The sequence below is a fragment of the Chrysochloris asiatica genome, unplaced genomic scaffold (genome assembly GCF_000296735.1).
Source record: "Chrysochloris asiatica unplaced genomic scaffold, ChrAsi1.0 scaffold00016, whole genome shotgun sequence".
Lineage (NCBI taxonomy): Eukaryota > Metazoa > Chordata > Mammalia > Afrosoricida > Chrysochloridae > Chrysochloris > Chrysochloris asiatica.
This window is the reverse complement of record NW_006408534.1, coordinates 10,929,681-10,951,671: the sequence shown is the minus strand read 5'-3', so window position 1 is coordinate 10,951,671 and position 21,991 is coordinate 10,929,681. Positions and strand designations below refer to the sequence as shown.

Genomic DNA, 21,991 nt, shown 5'->3' with positions numbered 1-21,991 from the left:
GGGATTGTAACCATGGCAATGAAACAGTAAACAATAGGATGAATGTAAAGCTCATGTTCTCCCATGTAAACTATCACATAATTCACAATAAAACATTTAAAAAAAGAAAAAAAAGAGTCTTCGTAACTAAAAACATTTTTAAAATGTCCATTAGGTTTATATTGTGAATTTTTAAACTCCTGAATTTAGAAAAGCACATGTTTTAACTTGTTCTTTCATTTATTCATGCACTAACTTCATTTTTCCAACTGTATGTATATGCATACATACAGAATGCAAAGATGAACAGGAAAAGCTCCCAGCTTTCAAGAACTCACCATAGAGTGTATATTTATTATAAGCCATAAGAACCCCTTTCTGCCACAGTTCAGTACTGAGCCAAATCCACTATTATATTTCTATAAAAAAATAAATCCAAAGCAAACAAACAAAATTGAAATGTAGCTACAGTTTATTGCCCCATCATATATATATCTAGATTTCTGGTTATGTTGTTATCGGGTAAGTACTAGACTACTAACTACAAATCCGCCAGGTGCTCCTTGGAAACCCTGTATAGGGTTGCTGTTAGTCAGAACCAACTCAGTGGTATTTAACAATAATAACAACATATATATGTCCATGCTTGACATAAAGGTGGTGGTGGTTATGTGCCGACTCATAGCGACCCTGGACAGAGTTTCAGAGGCAATATTCGTTTTTCACTTCAACAGATTTGACATCATTAACCCCCATTTTAGCCTGCTATAGTTGAAATTGTGCAGATAGAAAGCTCTGAAAATGTATACTTACACATTTTCAAATGTCCGCAACTACATTGTACTCTCCCCTTGTTTTCTAAATGTTGCCATTAGTGGTTACAATAATCATCCGTAATGTTAGCTTCTAAGAACCATGGTACAAGAACTTCTTTTATAATTCTCCAGATGGGAAGAAACACATGTACAAGCTTGTTAGAGTTGCAGAAACTGGAAACAACGCTGTATGGATTTATATTTTTGGAATTCTTTGGGCTTATTTAAACACTCAACATCAAACTTGAGTATCCATTAGGAATCAAATACTGATTCAGGGGACACTCATGTACAACACTAAGAGAAATAAAACATACTAAAGTAGCCTGTAAAATGAGCTCCTGGAAATAACTGTTTTCATAGTCAGATTAATGTTTCATGTACTCCTTGCAGGCTGTCAGATGATGCATGTTGATTATATAAAGTGGGGTCATTCCATTTGTTTTGAGGATTGTCTCTCAGCATTTCTATTTGCTTAAATAGTAGTGAAATGAGAAGTTAAAAAGTAGAAAAAGGAAATAATTCTAAATTATCCACAGGGATCTAGAATGGACCTGTTAATTAAAAAGAGTTTTCAGTGCCCCCAAGTTCTTTACAGTGAGTCTTTGCAGAGCATTCAACCTTGAACTTTAATAAAGAAACTTTGTTGTTGGGGGATGATATCTGAGAGTCATTGTTAGTTCTTTTTAATTGTATGGTACTAAGGATTAATGCATTGGACTGCAAGGTCAGTTTGAATCACAAGGTCAGCGGTTCAAGCTCACTAGCTGCTCCTTGGAAACCCTATACAGGGTTACTCTGACTTGAAACTGACTCGATGGCACTTAACAGCAATCTAACTGTAAAGAGAACTATTTCTATACTTAGTTTATAAAATGAATGTGAATTTTTTTCAAGGTCAGCTTTAACCTAAGTTTTAGATATTTAATGAGCATAGGATAAACACTGGATTCCAAACCACAAGGTCGGCAGTGAGACCCCACATGTCACTCCTCGGGAGAAAGATGAGGCTTTCTGCTCTCAAAGATTTAAAGTTTCTGAAATGCCACACAAGGTTGCTATGAGTGGGAACCAACTCCCTGGCATTTAACAACAATATAGAGTCATGTTGGAGTTCTTTTGTTGCACTGCAAGACAAGCACCAAGCTGCTAACACAAGGTTGGTGGTTCAAACCCACCAGTTCTCCTCAGAAATTCTATACAGGGTTGCTGTGAGTTGGCACCGACTAGATCACACACAACAACAGAGTCCTGTTAAATAATTAGGTTTTTGAGGTTATTTGTTGAGGACCCTAAGTATCTTTAAAAGTTTTCCGTCAACAGTTTACAGAAAGGAAAATTCAAGGTTGAATACTTTATTATCTGTACAAGGGCAAGGAATGATAGGTAAGCTCAGACTCTCAATCTTCGTGCTCCTTGGTAAACCACCACATCTCAGAAACTTGGTGTGTTGAGGGAGGAGTGGCACAGGAGCAAAGCCTCAGCACTTTGTCAGCAGGTATCTTTGATAACAGGAGCTTCTGTAAAGTCAGTTTGAAGCTCATTAGGCATTGAGCCAACCTCTCTCACTTTTTTCTTCTCCATGGACTTGCCATGAGTTTGATTCAACAGGATGGCAGGCAGCAAGGGATATTTTTGTTTTGTTTTGTTTTTGTTTTGGGGAGGAGGGATTTTGGAGAGTAGATATTAGGAATTAACGTTCATTCACTCACTAATTAGGTCATTTATTCAGCAAGCATCCAGTGTTTCCCAAGTTCCAGGCACTGTGCTAAGAGCCTCCCCTCCCCACTTTCTTAGTTTGGAAGAAATATAGCCATATTATGTCATACCATATTAAAAAATACATATTCAAAATATTTTAAGCTCTCTCTATAAAAATAAAAGTATTAAAATGTTAGATTAAAATTTGGAGAAATTGGCAGATTCCCCAAGCGATGTAAAAAGTCAAAAATTAGAATGATAGGAAGCATTTGTAAGACATGTGATAGACAAAAGATTAATAAACTAAGAGCATCTTGCTCTTAAACAAATTGATCGTAAAAGGCTAAGAATCTTAAACCAAAATGAGCAAGGATTTCATAAAAAATAAAACACAAATAAATGGTCAATAAACAACAGAAAATTTGCTTGGCCTCATTCACTGAGTCTAAATTGAGATAGTATTTTTGGGGAAAAAATTAAAAATTTTTAAAATAACAGCCATATTGTTCAATTATTCAGGAGAAGAAGAAACAAACTCTGCCATACTGCTACATAGCTATACTGGTTCAAATCAGAGTATACATTTCATATCTATTTACTCATACTGGACTAAATGTTGCTGCAGAAATTTTAGAAGAATATTCTATTAGTAAGATGAACACTTCACAGTCTTTGACCCAACAATCTCACTTATAGTTATCAATCAATAAATAGTAGGTTAAGTCAAAAAGTGTTACTACTAGGGTTCCAGTTCAGGCATGTGTGCATTTATTCCAAACAAATGCATTTAAACGCATCTCTGTGATCAGTTAATGGCTGCAGATGTTTTCTCAGTAGTACCCTTGTCTGTTTAGGGTGGTTCAGAAAAATTTTTTTAAAGATACATAGAAAAAATTATTTTGAGGGCTAATATAAAAATTTTAACAAAACTCAAGTGAACATCTTCCCAAATCACTAAAGATTTGCAACAGATTTGTTAAGAATACTGTCTCATAAAATGTTTTGAGATGGTTCAAGCATTTTAAGGAAGGTTGAGAAGACCTCAAAGATGAATTCAAGGCAAAGAGGTCAGCTTAGAAGGAAGGGTGTGGCGACTGTCTTGGGGAGTCTAAAGGGGTAACCCTGATACATTTTCTCAAAAGGACACAGAGTATTCTACTCCTGAGGTCTTATTATGAAGTTTTCAGATAATTGAAATGCATTGGTAACAAAAATGACAAGAAAGTTGCACCAAGGATTTTTTTCATCACAACAATGCACTGCCTATTCTTTGAGGGTAGCAAAGGCTGCCTAGGAGAATTTCATTGTGAAACCTACCCTTTTTACCCAACAGTCCTGATCTTCCCCTTTCAGTCTTCTTATGTTCCCTAAACCCAACATCAAAAAGGAACATGATTTGAGTCCCTCAAGGATACCAAAACTCGGTTTGACATGCTATCAATCAAAGAGCATGGAATTCTTCAGGGAAAAGTTGGAGATATGCAAACACCACCTTCAGAAGTATATAGACCTAGAAGATGAAGATACTGAGAAACAAAAATTTCACATTCTGTTTTTGTTTAATGTTTCTATGATTTTATAACAATACTTTTTAATTTACCCTGGTGTAAATCCCATGACTGTTGTTAGTGCACTTGAGTCAGTTCCGACTCATAGCCACCCTGTATAAGATGTCCGAGGAATGGCTGGTGAGTTTGAGCCACTGACTTTGTGATTCCAACTGACCTTGTGGCCCAGTGCTTATCCTACAGCGCTACATCAGGACTAAAAGATATATATTGCAGCACTATCAAGTCGGCTAAGAATTGCAATCAGTCTGAATGTCTGTGGCTAGGGGAAGGATTTAATTCAAAATAAATCCATATCATGGAATATTATGTAGCTGTTTAAAAAGCAATTGGGAGAGTAAGATGTATAATAAGATTCCATTAAGGAAGACAAAATAAAAGATTAAAGAACTGTTCATATGCAAGTGTATGTATGTCTCTTTTTTATGAGCATAGAGAAAGATGTTCGAGGCTACACACAGTTAATACTGGTTACCCTGAAAAGTGGGAGTGTGGTGGGTGGTGTGCAAAAGCTTGTTCTTTAAAAACGCCTGTATTGTTTGACTTCATAAGAAGTCATGCCTAAATTTTGTCATGTTGAGAAGTTGAAAACTAAAAAATCTAAAAGGAATTTTCCACAGAAGTCAGGACTTTATCTGAGGCACTCAATGTTCACAGACAGTGATTCTTTAAGTTCAGGTTGAGACTTCCTGAGACGTCCATAAGCCCTTCTGAAGACTGATGAACTAACACAGAGATGCAGTTCACCACTCTGTCTGAGTGAAAGATGTACAATTTGATTATGCTTTTTGTATTATGATTATTACATTTCACTCAGAGCCACTACCAACCAAAATAAATTAAGGTTTACAAAAATTTAGTATTCACAAATTAAAATCAACATGCCACTCAAAAGTATTTTAATTCAGTATTTTATTCACAAGTCTGGCAGACTCTCAGTGCTTGGAACATGCATATAGAGTTGTAAGTCACTCCATTTTGATTCAGGACACTTCATCAGTATTGGCTTGAGTTATAATATTCAATTCGTGCTATTTTTGCTTTTTAATAATAAACAGAAAGGTTAGCTTTATTATTATCCTAGTTTATTGTGGTTTGTTTGGTTAACTTTGCAGTGTTTCATGATGTATATATAGCCGCATCAGTGTTTTGTTTTATAATTTTTTATAACTAGACTTTTAAGATATATATGCCTTATGGTTTCTATGTGGATCATTTATAATCTTTTGGGGACCGTGGTGTGGTACTGCATGATACACATTGGGCTGCTAACCCACCAGTCATTCTTTGGAAACCCTATAAAGGGTCCCTATGAGTCAGAAACGATTCTGTGACACTTCACAACAAATAATCATTTTGCTAAAGTTGGTATGCACATAATTCTCATTGCCATTTGCTTGTGACGCACTTTGTGGTGACAGGTGTCCTGTGAAATTATGCTGTATAATAACTTAAAACATACAATTAAGGTAGGCATAATTTAAGTTATTGGATAGTTTAGTGTTTGCTGGTATTTTATAATATGAATCCTATTACTCATCTTTTCCATATAAAAGTAAATTTAAAATCTCTCATGTATTACTAGCAATATATTTATTGCAATTTCTTAATTTTGTATCTAATTCTTTATTGTCACTGATTTGCTTTTCCCCTTGAGATATGAAAATAAATGAGCTAAGTTGGCCAAGAGATCATTTTCCTCCCTACAGAGTCCTGATGTGTCTCTGTAGGATAAGCACTGGACTGTTACCTGCAAGGCTGTTGGTTCAAACCCACCAGTTGCTTCTCGGAAACCCTATCTATACAGGGTCCCTGTGAGTTGGGACCAACTCAATGGCATTTAACAACAACAACATGGTAGACTTTGGTCAGGAAGTTTAGAAGCCATCACTCTAAGGGAGTGAGTAGGTTTGTGACAAAGGATATTTTGAGGCCCTAAGTTGGAGTATGAGTAAACCATAACCAATGACCTCATCTCTGGTGGGTTGTGAGCTCAGCACTTATCAGATGTTAGAGAATAGGTACTAATGACATTGTCTTCTTCACTTTCTGTTTAAGGATGCAAATGAAGATCCTGGAGAAGATGTGGCTCTGTTGTCTGTTAGTTTTGAGGACACTGAAGCTACTCAGGTGTACCCCAAGCTGTACTTGTCACCCCGAATTGAACAGTAAGTACCATTAACTTCATGTAACTTGGAGGTTCTACTTGTTAACCAAACATGGCTTGGTATTTCTTTTGCCACTTTTGAAGTCTAGACTTTTGACTTAAAGTCTCTTAAAAATGAATTGTGTTAGCAGTTTAGGTTGCAGAGTAAATGAAGTTAGTGTCAGCAATCTTGTGAGGAGTCTTGGAGTCATATAATTGTGATATGAATACTATGCATTTGTAGATAGAAAAGATTATGTCCAAAATTATTATTTTCTCAAATGGGGTACTTATGGTTATAGCCTAAAGAGGGCTGCTGAGCAAATAATCTAATTTTCTAGCATATATATATTAAGAAAATTAGTCAGATTATAAAGGAACTCGGGTAGCATAGTGGTTATGAATCGGGCTGCTAACTTCAAAGTCAGTAGTTCGAAACTACCAGCTGTTTCATGGGAAAAAGGTGAGGCTTTCTGCATCCATAAAAATTTACCGCCTCAGAAACCCTGTACAGGGTTGCTATGAGTTGAAACTGATTCCATGGCACATAACCACCAACCATTATATATATATTTGTTGTTGTTTAATAATGTAACTGTTGTTACTGTTTCCAGTTAACTCATAGTGACCCTGTATTGGGTTTCTGAGGAGCGACTCATGGGTTTGAACTGATGATCGTACTATTAGCAGTCTAGTGCTTATCTTATAGCGACATGCCAGGCACCAAAAATGTAATTATTTCCTTAAAATATTAAGCAAAAACTTATTCACTAGTTAGTAAAGGCAGTATTAAAAGCACATAGCCTAAAAAGATGACATTTCAAGTATTTTTCATTGTTTAAATGGCTCTCTGTAACTTCATATAGCATTCAGGCTTCATGGTAGAAGTAGTTTGATATCAAACTTGTATTCTAACCAAATAGCTTTACTATCAAGTAGGCTAAGAATTGCGTACTTGATAGTAAAGCTATTTGGTTAGAACACAATTCCTTGTACAAGGACTAGTCTCACAATGAGCTTATTATTGGCCAAAATATATTAGTAACTTCAAAGGAAGCTGAAGTCCATTGAAAATGAATTGTAAGCAGATTTGGTTGGGAACTTCTGACAGGACAGATTTTTCATCATTAGAGAGCTTTTACAGACAGTGACTTAAATATGTTATTAAAGTTCTCTTCAAGACAGCAGTCGGGATGGGCTAATTCCTGCCAATAATAGATGTAGTCACCATCCAACATCCATACATAGAGGTATTTTGCCTCTTCTAACCTTAGTTACTTTAATTCATGAATCATGGACATATGATTTTACAAATTGATATGACACAGATGTTCATCCTCAAGTATAGATTATAAGCATATATACAGCAGACAGTACTTACTCCTAGTGTGGCGCTGTAGGATCAGCCCTGGACTACGAACCACAAGGTCAGCAGTTCAAACCCACCAGCTGTTCCTGGGAAACCCTACATAGGGTCACTATGAGTCAGAACTGACTCAACAGCACTTACCAACAACAACATACAGCAGACATTCTTTTATTTATGCATCGTTGACAGCACCACGTGCAGGATTTTGCAGCCATAGGGGCTAATGGATGCAGTCATTTTTAATTGAAAAGACTAGACCTTAGCAATAAGAGGTCAAAGGGAGGTAGACCAAACCCACTGCCATTGAGTTGTTTCCAGCTCATAAGGATCCTGTATGACAGAGTCGAACTGTTCAATGCTTTCAGTCTTTATGGAAGCTGACTACACATCATTGTCCTGCAGAGTGGCTGGTGGTTAAACTGCTGACCTTAGCTTAGCAGCTGAGTGCTTAGCCACTGTACTGCTGAGGAAGACCTTGGTGACTGTTGGTAGTGGTCGTGTGCCACTGAGTCACTTCTGACTCATTACTAGCCTGTACAAGGTTTCTGAGGCTGTAAGTCTTTACAGGAGCCGTAAGCCTTATCTTTCTCTTGTTGAGCAACTGGTAGATTTGAACTACTGACTTTGTGGTTATCAGCCTAGCTCATAATTCATTATGCTACCAGGGCTTCATAAATAAGACATTAGAACATGTATCCTTCAACAGGAAGAGGGGGTTAGGAAGACCATTTTATGTGAAGAAAATAGTTGTAGGAAAAGAAGGGCGGCATAGGCGTATAGGTGAATTAAGAGACTTCAAGTGACCAAATCTATTTGAGGGCCTGGCTACATAAGAAGTAATAGGAAACTGATTTAGAAAGGTAAACTGTGGCCAGTTCTTAATATAAAAAGAGAGGAAAATGTAGGAAGCCAGATTTTAGAAATAGAAAATAACTTTGGAAATATACCCTTCACTAAAATGATTTTTCATTAGTTAACAGCCATGCATGTATCCACTGCACCAGCAAGACTCCTGGGAGATAGTACCTCAGTGTGGTAAAAGGCAAGAGCTCTAAGGTCAAGTAGATTTGCTTTAGTCCAGTTTCTGACAGTTACCAGCTCATGTGATATTTAACATCCCTGAGCTTGTTTCTTCAGCCATAAAATAGGGACAGTAATACCTCCTATTTAATGTGTTGTTTTGAGGACTGTATTAAATAATGCTAATAAAGCACTAATCGCAGTACTAGCATTATGGAAACTCTCAGCACTATCTATTAAGAGGAGACAAGTGAGTGAGTGAGTGAGTGAGTTGCTAGCAGCGACAAGCTGGAGACAAAGAAGGAGAGGACTGGGAAATAAATGAGTGAAACTAGTTCTAGAGTGGTGATGGTGGTGTGTCACTGAGTCAGTTCTGAATCAGCGTGATCCTGTACAGGGTTTTCAAGGCGGTAAATCTTTTCAGGAGCAGAAAGCCTCATCTTTCTCCCAAGGAGTGGCTGGTGGGCTTGAACTGCCAACCTTGTGGTTCACTGTCCAGTGCTCACCCTACAGATCAACCATGTTCCCTGAATCGTGGTGGCGGTGGTGTGTGCCACCGAGTCAGTTCTGACTCATATTGACCCTACATAGGGTTTCCGAAGCTGTAAGGCTTTACAGGAGCAGAAAACCTCATCATTCTCTTCATTGTGACTGGTATATTCGAATTACTGACCTCGTGGTTAATAGCCCAGCTCATAATCCAGTACGTGGCCAGGGCTCCTTAGTTCTAGAGTTAACCACTCAGAACCGATTTAATGACTGAAATTGAGAAGGTATTTCAGCGATGAGCAAAGAGAATGAGTGAAAGGATCGTAAGATGTAGGCAGTAAGAATATATTATTAGTTAAACTGCAGACAAGAATTCGCCAGCTCAGAAAAAGTATTTGCAGCAGCCAGGATATTTTTTTTTTTTCTTCGAAAAAGATATGGTATGAAAAATCATAGGCGACGGGTATATTTCAAGAATTATTTCTCTTTCTAAAATCGAGCTTCCGAAGTTTTCCTCCTTTTTATGTTAAGAACTAGTCAGTTTACCTTTCTAAATCAGTTACCTGTTACTTTTAATGTAGTCTGTCCCCCAGCTGGGTCTGGTCACTTGAAGTTCTCCTAATTTATTTGTGCTTCCTTTGCCTTCATGCCTTTGCTAAAGCTATTACTTTCCCATAAAATGGCCTTCTCTCTTCCTATTGAAATATTACACATTAAGGTCTTATTCAAAGTACTTTGGTGGCACAGTGGTTAAATACTAAAGGCCAGCAGTTCAAACACACCAGCCACTCTGCAGGGGAGCGATGTGGCAGTCTGTTTCCGTAAAGATGTATAGCTGTGGAAATCTTATGCGGCAGTTCTCTATTCTGTAGGGCCATTATGAGCTGGAATCAAGTCAAGGATAGTGGTTTTATGTTTTGTTTTGGTTTAAGGCCTTATTCAAATGCCATCTCTACCAATCGTTGTCCCAGATTGCCATTAGTTTGGCCCTCCCCTGAATTCTTGTAGCACTGAATTTATATCAGGCTTACAATCTGCCCAGTATAGCTTTAATTAGTAATGCACATGTTTTAAATTGTGTACTAAATTGCAGTCTACTCAAGGGCAAAGAACATCTGTCATTCTTTTAATGCCTTGCACAAGTGCAAAGCACAGTAAACAATTGCCTATTTGATAGTAGTAATTAAGTTAATATGTAATTCTCACAAGGTGTAAGAGAGCCACTTCTGACCTCCTCTGACTTCACACGGGGAAAGGAGAATCAAACTTATATCAGCCCAAGGCCATTTCCTATGAAGCAGAGGTCAGATATGCTTCTACCCTCCAATCCCCTTTACCAACTTTGACACTAATTGTCCCTTCCAAAGTACTCTCTGCTTCTCTGCTGGACTAGATAATTCATTGCAATGGCAATACAGAACTGGATAATACTCATGACTTTGGGATTTATTAGGGAAGTTAACAGGTTACAATCGAGAATCAGATATGCTCAGTATGCAGGTATTCGATGGCAGTGCCTATTCACAGCCATGCTCGTAGACACACCTCTCTATGGTCTTCAGCCTCTCAGACATGCATCCCTTGGCTTCTGCCTTGCTTGGGCAGTGTTACAAAAAAATGCCCAAATAACACTCCACTGTAAGCTTCAGCCCAAAGTTACTAGATTCTAGCTCTATCCGTCAGCAAACCTAGCGCCCCCTAATTAAGTGCCTGGAGGCAACTCATTCTACAATTGAGTCTTCTGCCTGAAGGCACTCAGCATTACTCTCTCCTTGGTCTTGGAAGCCTGCTGCTCTATGTCATGCTTTTGGTACTGTTGCCTTTGCTACTGTCACTTCTCTGATGGCACAGCTTTGTCTCCTAGATTGATTAGATTTAGTACACAGGGAACTCTATCTCCAAAGGAAGCACTCCAATCCCCACTCTTCTTTCTTGATGACAGTGAGATCTCCCCTTTCTACTTTTAAAATAGCTCATTTTATACCCAGTGGACTAACAAAATCCATCACCCCCCATGTTAGTGTTCCAAGTATTTACAATCACAACACTGTTAACAATCACGTGCAACAGAATCATATAATCCAATCAGCATCTTCTTCCACCTTCTCTTACCCAGACCTATCAGGAAAAGAGGAAGTGCATCCAATCTGCACTGTCCTACCCAGTCATTTGGTGGGAGTTACAAAGACTATGGCTAGAAGAGTCATATCAGAGAAATCACTGCACCACATAAGGACATTTGAAAATGCTGTACTGAAAGATCTTAAAAATTTCCTGGTTGATTCAAGTTCAGAACTGTTTTTGTAATATCAAACATTCTTACATCTTAAAGTAGCAGTTTTAAAAATGAGGTTTCAAATGGAAATGATAAAACTGGGTGACTTCGTAAGGGTTTACATATTCACAAGGGGGAAGGAAAATCAAACCCAACATCAGCCCAAAGCCAAATCCTATGAAGCAGAGGTCAGTCATGCTTCCACCCTCCAACCCCTTTACCAACTCTGATACCCACTGTCAGTTGTTGGTGTTTTTGATAGTTAACATTCGTAGACACCAGAACATAGAACAGAAATAATATGGTTTAAGAACTGAGAGAGAAGAATAGTTGACGCCATCACTGGTATTGTGGTAAGCTTTTTGCTTGCTGTCTTCTGTACTATCTTGTCAACTCTAAGATATTTAAATATTGATTATAGACTCAGACTTGGGGCATTCTTTCAGGAGTCAAAGGAAAAGCATTCCATGTGCACCCAAAGCTGCCCAAAGCCGATGCCAGATTCTTCTTACTTCTTTTGGCTTCTGCTATTGTTCTTTCTCAGAAGCCTTAAGGCCCATGCAGCATATAGGAGAGTCACCAATTCAGGGGAGACCCCTAGCCTTATCCACATTATGTAAAAAGGGTTTAAGAGAAGGATGTTATTCCCACCACCTTCTCTCCATGGGCATCAGGAAATTTCATGAGCCTGAGAAAGCCTCCATATTCCAGTCTTGCTATCATCACTGTACCCCAGCTTGTCCATGTAGTGCGTAAGGATATCACACTCGCATTCACTCATTCTAGAAATAGAAAAAGAAAAATGCCTACTTCTGGGTCTTGTCACCACACATAGAAAAATGACTCAATTTGTTACACCCTAAAGATTTCTAGGGGCAGAGATAACAAATGTCCCCAGATTACATCTCTCCACCAATGGGAACATTTGGTAGATACGTTGCGTTGATAATGTTCAAGTGTCTTTTAACTGGATGCAGCCTCACTTCTGAAGCCTGTGCTTCCCCAGGGTCCTGGAATAGCTCCTCTCATGTGTCTCATGACTGCACGTCCTTCTGCTGCTTAGTGCAGATTGTTTCTGGTTCCCCACTCTGCACGTATAGGGCTTGCAAAGGAAACGCCTTCAGAACAGAACTTTGTGTTCTTCTTGCACAAGGGACATTTATGAAATACCCAGATTTCAGGTTCTATACATTTGTTTTCCAAGGAACCAAATTCATTCAGTTAAAATAGAGACTAAGTTCTGTTCATGAGAGAGAAAAATAGTAGGTGGTCAGCTACACCAAAAAAAAAAAAAAAGCTAGTGACAATTTATACAAAATGGATTTTGGTTGACTGTTAGGAGAGGGGAAACCACTAGTTTCTAAGTCTTCTAAGCAATCAGTTCCTAAGCCTTTTCTTTCCAACCTCCCCATATTCTCCCCCAGCCCTTGGCAGAAAAGCTATGACCTTTAAAGTTACATCTTCAGACTAGCACTAACTGTGTTCTACCTGTCCCTTCTTCTCAGGCTGCTGGGAAACCAAAGGTGAAATGGGCCTGAGAGGCTGTACAGTCGTCTTTCCCGAAAGGTGTGGGCCCTTTCCTTTGGCTTGAGCCAGTTTGTGGGAGTGGTTTGAAGAAAACCAGCTTTGTCACTCCCTGTGCTTCCCACTCGGTGGATAAAAAGAGGCCTTCAGCCCCTGAGGCAGACCAGGTGGCATCTTTCACAAGTACAGAATTTGTTTTTAGAACTTTGTGTTGTTAAGTTACAGTCCACCTTGGAAATAAGTACTCACAGCTTACCATCCCACAAATGCCCACCAGTAGTGTGTGCGTGCAAAGAGGCATGCATTCATTCTTCCAGGCTGGAAGAGCTGACCCAGTATAAGGGCCTTTTCCCATTAATTGCTCCCAGCTAGAAAAGTGCTCAGGATCTCTTTGGTTTGAAGGATCCTAATAGTCAAGGAAAGAGAGCTGGTGGAATAGTGGGTTACATGTTGGGCTGCTAACCGCAAGGTCAGCTGCTCCACAAGAAAAAGATGAGGGTTTCTGCTCCCGTAAGGATTTACAACCTCTGAAACCTGACACAAAGCCTCTATGCCTTGGAACCAACTCGACATCACGCAGCAGAAGCAAGAGCAGCAGCAGCAGTAAGGGCCTTTGCTAGGTGCCTGAGAAGTTGTGAAGATTGATGAGTTGTGGCCTGTGTCCTTAAGTTGCTTATAATACCATAAGGGAGATAAGAACACATACAGCATGTCGCAACTTGTGGTTTAGTAGAAAAAGCCTTGGCACAGAAACCTTCTGTTCCTCTACTTAGTGACTAGTGATCTTGACTCAAATTACTTAACCTCTTTGAGCTTCATTTCATTTTCTGTAAAGGGGACAAATCTGAGTTTCAATTTCATCGACTCTAAGGGAGGATATCTATTCAAGTGCCTACTATGGTGCTTGGCACATGGTCAATGCTCAGTTAGTACAGCTTGTGTTTATTAGCTCATAAAAAAATACTAATGAGGTGGTGGTGATTCTGACTCATAGCGACCCTCTACAGGGTTTCCAAAGTTGTAAAACTTTACAGGAGTGGAAAGCCTTATCTTTCTCCCGCGGAACAGCTGGTAGTTTCGAGCTGCTGACCTTAAGGTTCACAGTCCGATTTGTAACCACTACGCTACCAGAGATCCTTACTAATGAGGTACTCACACTATAAATGGTCAGGGGAGGGCCAGATCCATTTAACTTGATAGAGAGGGGACTTTGGAAGATTTTGGAAACTTGACTCTTCCAGTTCAATGTGGTTGTACTAGACATTAAATATGTAATCCTGTAATAATACAAATGTATTTGTTCAAATGGCATTTCACTATACCATTCCAATTGATTCACGTGATGAGTATCCCTAGCGTATTTTTAATAATATGTTACTCTTAGACCCTTTCTGGACTCCTTCATTACCTCTACTTCCTTTTTCTACCCATTAAATTATTTCAAATTTTATTTCTTATGATTACACTCCTAGACCTCTTTGTGAATATTGCAAGTCCCCACTTCTAATCCCACTTTTCTTCCTGCTTTCAGATCTGCTTTGTAAGCTATCCAATGCGCATGTCTATGTGTTCAGTTGACATCTCAAATTCATAGTGTCTGAAGCCAAACCATCAACTCCCCCAAGAAACTAGTTTATGCTTCCTTTGTATTGTCCTATTTCTATTCTTGACACTCCCATTTTCTTAGGTCCTTAAGTGCAACATCTTAGAGACATCTACCATCCTCCCTCCATGAGTCAGCAAGTTACTTTGTACTAGAAATCCTCTCTCCATAATGTGTCTCACATTTTTGTTGCTACGATTAGTTCAGTTTTTCAGTTTCCATATCTCCCAATTGGATTTTTAACTTCCAGTTTCTTCCTACGTTAGCCTATCCAGCACAAGACTATCAAATTAATCTTCTTGAAGTAAGTTCCAGTCATGTAGTATCCTTGATCAAAAACACCAGTGCCTCCCCCCATTGCCTGTGGGATTAAGTACTCACCTCTCAGTCTGGTATTCAGAGTAGTCTTGTATTGTGATCCCAGCTGAGCTTTTCAGTCCCATCTGGATATATATTCTGTTGTTCAGCCTGTGTATGATTTCCTGAACATAGTAGCATTTTTTCACTTCCATACTTTGCTTGGGCTGAACTTTATATAAGAACATTGGATTTATATGTCTTTGCTGCAAGGTTTGTGAACGTTCTATCCATTCTCTTTGATATTCTCAATCACCATCTCCTTCATGATCACTCTACCTGGTTCCTCAACAAGATTGTACGTTTCCCTCCTGTGTTTGTGCCTCTAGTGTTAATTTTTATCTCCCTGGACTATAAATTCCTTAAGGATTGGGACCAAGAGGTATTCATCTTTAGGTCTAATACACTCTAGCACAGTATCTTCTTCTTGGAATGATGGTTAATAAATGTTTATCAAATTGATTTGATAGCCACATTTTCTTCTTAAATTACTTTCCCAACACTGAATGAGAGTTTCTCTGAACTTACTCAGATTCACTCACCCCCTTTTCAATGTTATCATTAGCTTAGCTGGTCCATTTTCACATCAGCTTCAGTGTTTATTAGGTGTCTTGGTTCAAGCACTGTGCTGTCTACCTGTGTCCCCAAAACCTTGGACTCCTCTAATGTCTAGTGGAAGATCATGGATACGAGGTAGCTTCTTTCCTGAGTTAAAAGTCTCAGCTGTAGGAGCAGTGCTCCTCTTTTCCCCTGGCTTCTCATTCCATCAGGTGAGGGCTGGTAAGCCACAGCCCATTTCCTGCCAAGCTGGCCCTGCCCTGTCCCTTCCCTGAGCTCACCACAGCCCCCACTGGCAGAAAGCTCTGACACTGTGATGGTCAATTTTATGTGTCAGCTTGTGTGTCAGAGTGACATTCACAGGCATGAGGGTTGTTGTCATTGTTAGGTGCTGTTGAGTTGGTTCAGACTTATAGCAACCCTGTATAGGGTTTCCAAGGAGCGACTGGTAAGTTTGAACTGCGGACCTTGCAGTTCAAACAGACTGCTTATCCTACAGCGTCACACCAGTACTCCAGGTACTAGGATTAGGACTTTGATAGATCTTTGGTGTTGTTAAGTGCTGTCAGGTCAGTTCTGATCTGACTTTGCATTTCAAACTGACTTTGCAGTCTAGCGCATTAACCCACAGTACCACACCAGGACTCTTAATATCTTTGTTGTTGTTAAGTGCTGTTGAGTCAGTCACAACCCATAGCGACCCTGTATAGGGTTTCCAAGGAGTGGCTGGTGGTGTACTTAAACCGCCGACCTTGTGGTTCAAACTGACTTTGCAGTCCAGCACATTAGCCCGCAGTGCCACACTTGTGAGGGGTATACAGTTCAGTCCATATCGGCTAGTATAAGCTGAAACTCAATTAACAGGGCTAAGGAAAGTGGGAGGGGGGAGCTGAAGATGAAAATATTACTACTTAAAATTATAGGTCAGTGAGAATATCAACTTTGGATAAATCACATAAGAGTATTTTTAAAGCAATAAACAAATTCAACATAATGTGATTTTTAAAACATGTAGTACTGAATTTAATAAGATAAACTAAAACATTTTTGGTTTTATATGCTCAAAAGACTTTTTAAAAAAAGAATAATTAGAAAAAAATCATAACTAAACCTAGATTTGGAAGAAAAGATAACTCTTACATTTTGTTATTTTTAATTCCCACATCAGTTATCATAAAAGAAGGACCCCAATCTCAGATTATTTTGCATTGTTTTTTGAGTAATACAGCATCGTAGTAAAGATAGTTTAATTTATCTTTGCTCATATTCACTTGAGTCACTGAGATGATCTTACAATAAATACTGTGCTCCTGGAGGGTTTTGCAGTCCCCAGATTATGAACAAGTTCTGTTCCATTCTTTTAAGTCTAATTTGTACATTTAGTCAGAACAGTTAGGTACGGTCCATAACTAACAGCAGTAAGTCAAATGTTTATCTTAATATATAGTATATAGTATAACTTTCTGTGCATAAAAACATTAAAGAAACACTTGCAGATACACTAATCTTTAACTTAGTAATACAGTAATAAAATGTTTTGTTGTATGTTGCACAGTAGTTGCCATTTGTTATTACCAACTATTGCTTGTACCTTGAACTTTTAATATAATGTTGTTGTTAAATGCTATTGAGTCAGTTCCAATTCATAGCAACCCTGTATAGGGTTTTCAAGAACCGGCTGGTGGGTTTGAACTGCCAATGTTGTGGTTAGAGGTTCAATGCTTATCCTGCAGCGCCACACTAGGACTCCAATAGATTATATTAAATAGTCATTGGTAACCTGGGGACAGCCTGTATACAGCCGTGAGTATGCTAAGACAACCAGCTGTCAAAAGATGTGTATTTGGTTTTAGTGCAGCGAGCTGCCTTAGCCTCTAGGGACTTGAGATGTTCCTTTTACTAGTCTGGGAGCAGAGCCAAAAGGGTTCTTCGTGACTTAGAATGGAATTCTGCAAAGTAAGTTCAGCAAGTTTTCATTAGTGAGTTTGGCCTTTTGTCTTGCCTGCGCCTCCCAAAGATTAAGGGCTCAGCCTCTGCTTTGAAACAGTACAAAAAAGAACCAGAGTGGAATTTAGTTGGGGGAGAAAATCAATCAGTCCCCAAAGAGTATATTTTTAGAAACATTCTGGTGTTTAACTCCCACCTTCCCAGCCACCGAAGTTAGTGATATGTGAGTGTTTTTATCTTCTTTCTTTTTAGGCAGAAGATACACATTTAGAAATAAGATATTTACATATAGTTGTAAGAACTCAAACTTGAATGGTTTGAACTTTAACCTATGTCTTAGGATGCTGGTTGTTTTTCTTTTCTGTTTTCTCTGTCTTTAGGCAATTCTTTGCCTTATTTCTCTTAATGATTAGCCTAAAACTATAACATATAATAAGGAGCTCTGGTAGTGTAGCGGTTACGAATCGGGCTGCTAACCTCTAGATCCGTAGTTCAAAACTATCAGCTGTTCTGAGGGAGTAAAATGAGGCTTTCTGCTCCTGTATAGATTTACAGCCTTAGAAACCCTATACAGGGTCATGATGAGTCGGAACCGACTCCACAGCACATAGCCACCACCACCATAACATATAAAGGCCTTCATTTAAAAAAAAAACAAAACAGACCTAGCGCCTTTCTGGGAGTCCTGATGTGGTGCTGTGTTTAATGCGCTGTACTGCAAAGTCGGATTGAACCACAAGGTCGTTGGCTCAAGCTCCTCAGCTACTCCTCGGAAATCCTACACAGGGTCATCACTGTGAGTCAGAACCGACTCGACAGTACTTAACAGCAACAACAACAAGCACCTTTCTGCTAAGTATCTCAAGAGTTTTATGAAGAGTTTTTTAATAAGCATGAGAAGTTGGTGATTTGTAGTATAACATAATTTCTCAGCAGCAAATCTCTGGACTCTGGTCATTTTTGGGTTTGTTTCTATTTTATTGTTACTGTTTTTCTGGTGGTTAAATATATATAACAAAACCTTTAGCATTTGTAACCCTTCATTACACACCTTTTTATGTGTGCAATTCAATGCCTATGTATTTCCCAGCGTGTACAACCATTACCACTCTTTTCATCACTTGTAATAAAAGTTCAGTAACCCTTAAATAATACTTACTTATTTCCCCCATCCTACCCTGATCCTAGGGGACCTGGTGTGGTGCTGTAGGATCAGTGCTCAACCCCAAGGTCAGTTTGAACCACAAGGTCAGTGGTTCTGAGTTGGAATGGACTTGGCCGCACTTAACAACAACTATAGCAACAACAACCCGGCTCCTAGTAACCACTAATCAACTTTAGTCTCTATGCATTTGCCTATTCTCAATTTTTCATTAAGTAGAATCATACAATATTCATCCTTTTTTGGGGTTGGAGGGGTAGGAGTAAGACAATGGCTAGGTCTAGGATTTCATTTAGTATCTGGGTTACGGTTTAGATTAGAGCTAGTGTTGGACTCTTAGTATGGTACTGCATGGTCTGCATTGGACTGTGAACCACAAGATCAGCAGTTCATACCCACCAGCTGTTGGTCTGAAATCTATACACTGTTAATATGAATTAGAATCAACTTGACCGCAGTTAACAACAATGACAGGGTTAGTGTTAGGGTTGGGCTTAGGGCAAAACTCTGTACAACAAACAGAGCTAGAAGTAAGACTTAGTCTAGTTTTAGTTAAGTTAAGTTTATTATTAGGGATTATTTTTTGAAATCTACTTGATTTCTTCTTCATTTGGAAATTTTATAACTACATTATTCCCTTTTTACATTGTGGTGTTTTTGTTGCCATTGCAAACTGGTATCTGTGGTTCCCTATTTTCAGTCTTACAGTTTTTTCCTCATTGTTTTTCTTTGAATATGTCTAAATCTATATCTAAGGATCTCTCATAGTGTAGTGGTTATGAGTTGGTGTGCTAACCTCAAGGTCAGTAGTTTGAAACTGCCGGCAGTTTTGCAGGAGAAAGATAAGTTTTTCTGCTCCTGGAAAGCTTTACAGCCTCAGAAACCCTATGCAGTTTCAAACTATCTCCATGGCCCACCACCACCACATCTATATTTGGACTCCTGGTGTGGCACTGTAGGATCAGCACTGGATTGTGAACCACAAGGTCATCAATTTAAACCCACGAGCTGCTCCTTTGAAACCCTACATAGGATCATTATGCGTTGGAACTGACTTGATGGCACTTAACAACAACATCTGGGTTGAGTGATATTGGCATCTAAGTTAATGTCAGGTTGTTGTTAGTTCTCTGTTCAAAGAACTCCCTGAGGTATTTGTTTGTGAGGTTGGTCTGGTTTTCACAAATTATTTTAATTTCTGTTTATCTGAAAATGTCCTAATTTTGCCATCATTTTGATGGACAGTAGTTCTGGGTATATGATTCTTGGCTGACAGGTTTTCTTGTTCACAGTTTTGTATATGTCATCCCATTGTCTTCTTGCCTACATAATTTCTGCTGAGAAATCAGAGATTAGTTTTATTAGTTCACTTTTGTAGGTAATTTTGTTTTTCCCAAACAACTTTCAAAATTCTTTCCTTGTCTTCAGTTTTTTAAAATTTAGTTATATCTTGATGATAATTTTGTTTTTCCCAAACAACTTTCAAAATTCTTTCCTTGTCTTCAGTTTTTAAAAATTTAGTTATATCTTGATGATTGGTTTTTGGGATCTATCCTGCTTAGCAGTTCATTGTATATGATATAGGTCCAAATTGATTCTTTTTCATGTGGCAATTCAATTTTCCCAGCACTATTATTGAAGGGAGACCTGGTATGGTGCTGTAAGTTAAGCAGTGTGCTGCTAAATACAAAGTCATTGGTTCAAACCCAAGAGCCACTTTTTTGGAAGCCTTACAAAGGGTCACTATGAGTAAAACTGACTTCACAACAACATTATTTATTGAAGAGATAATGCTTTCCCCATGGAATTGGCTTAGTTAACATTATTAAAAGTCAATTGGGGTGGGGCTAGATGGCAGCTAGGGTGGAGGTGCAGTGAAGTTCAGCGTCAGCAATAACACAGAATACCAGGCAAAGCAGATCCAGGGCAGAGCTTCAAAACTCGGAACCACATAGCTAGGAATATTTTAAAACTTTGAAGGCTTTTAGCTAGTGGAACTTGCAGCTGAAGTAAGAAATGGCACACTTTTGAATCTGCTGGGCTTGGAAGCCCAGAGCCAACATCTTGGGTGAGACCAAATGGCAACACCAAGTGGGGAAGCAGACACACCAGGGAAAAACGCCGTGGGAAATTTGGAGCGAAGGTTGGCAATACACTTTGTCAGTTTTGCTTTGCTCTGATTTTCTTTTTGTTTTTTTTTTTTTGGTATCTGGTCATTGCCCCCCACCCCCCACTGTTTGTTTGCGCACCTCCATTCTGGTGACTAAGGGGGTGACTGAGAGAGTGGAAACCCTCCACCCTCACCACTAGTGGGTTCTTCTGCCACGCATGCGCACAGAAACTCAACCCAAGAGCAGTCCCTGAATTTTTTTTTTTTTAATACTGGAGAGTCCAGGACAGGGCTGTAGAGAAGGAAAGAAAGTTTTAAAACAAAACAGGCTGAAAATGAAACTTTTGGCCTGAGGTATAGCATAACAACGAACAGTGGCACCTTGAAATCTCTCAGGCAGCTTTGAAAGCAAGAAGCTGAAGAAAAAACATTTAAGTCATATTCATATTAGGCTACAGATTTTTCTTTTTTCGTCTATCCTTCCTCTCCCTTTTCTGTGATTATAGACTGCAGTATTCAGTCTAGTTTTGTTTAGTTGTTGGCTGTTTATTTTTTTTCCTTGTTTTTTTCTGTTGCTGTTTTGCTGTTTTATGCTCTCCCTTCTACCTTTGGGAGACTCTTTCTCTCCCTATATTACCGAAGAAGAGTCAGCAACTGCTGCCATATAGTCAAGCTACAATCACACTGTATAAAATACCAAAAACCAGGCAAGAACCAATACCAACAGCCATATACTAGGGAGACAGACAACACCTGTGAAAGTTACTTTGAGTTAAGCAATAAGAAGATGAATCAAATAAGATAGATACAGCATTGGAAACAATTCAAAACCTACAGAAAGAGATCCAAATGATCAATAATGGAATATCAGAAATAGACAATACTCTGGAAGGGCAAAAGAGTAGAATAGAAGAGATGAAAGGCAGAACCAGTGAGCTGGAAGACAAATCTCTTAATACCACAAAGATAGAAGAGCAAACAGAAAAATGGATAAAAAAAATCTTAAGATTCATGTTGGATAACATGAAGAGGAATAAATTAAGAATTATCAGCATTCCAGAACAAGAAGAATCACACAAGTCCACAGGGGAAATAGTTGAAGAACTGTTGGAAGAAAATTACTCTAACATCCTGAAAGTGAAAAGATAAACATTCAAGAAGCTCAACGAACCCCAGGAAGGATAGACCCCAAAAGAAAATCACCGAGACATATCATAATCAAGCTCTCAAAAATCAAAGATAAGGTGACACTCCTGAAAGCAGCTAGGGAAAACAGAAGTGTAACAAAGGCAAGCAAGTCAGATTAAGGTCGGATCTCTCAGCAGAAACAATGCAGGCAAGAATTCAATGGGAAGACATATCTAAAAC

At 38.8% G+C, this 21,991-nt stretch overlaps 1 protein-coding gene across 2 annotated transcripts in view; it reads left to right on the top strand.

The window, feature by feature from the left end:
• Positions 1 to 21,991, top strand: part of BRE (brain and reproductive organ-expressed (TNFRSF1A modulator)) — a 746,464-nt gene that overhangs the window by 405,407 nt on the left and 319,066 nt on the right. For both annotated transcript variants that reach the window (XM_006835176.1, XM_006835177.1), the window contains exon 7: positions 6,122 to 6,231. In XM_006835176.1, coding sequence (XP_006835239.1) covers positions 6,122 to 6,231 — 110 coding nt within the window. The remainder of the gene's footprint in view (positions 1 to 6,121; positions 6,232 to 21,991) is intronic.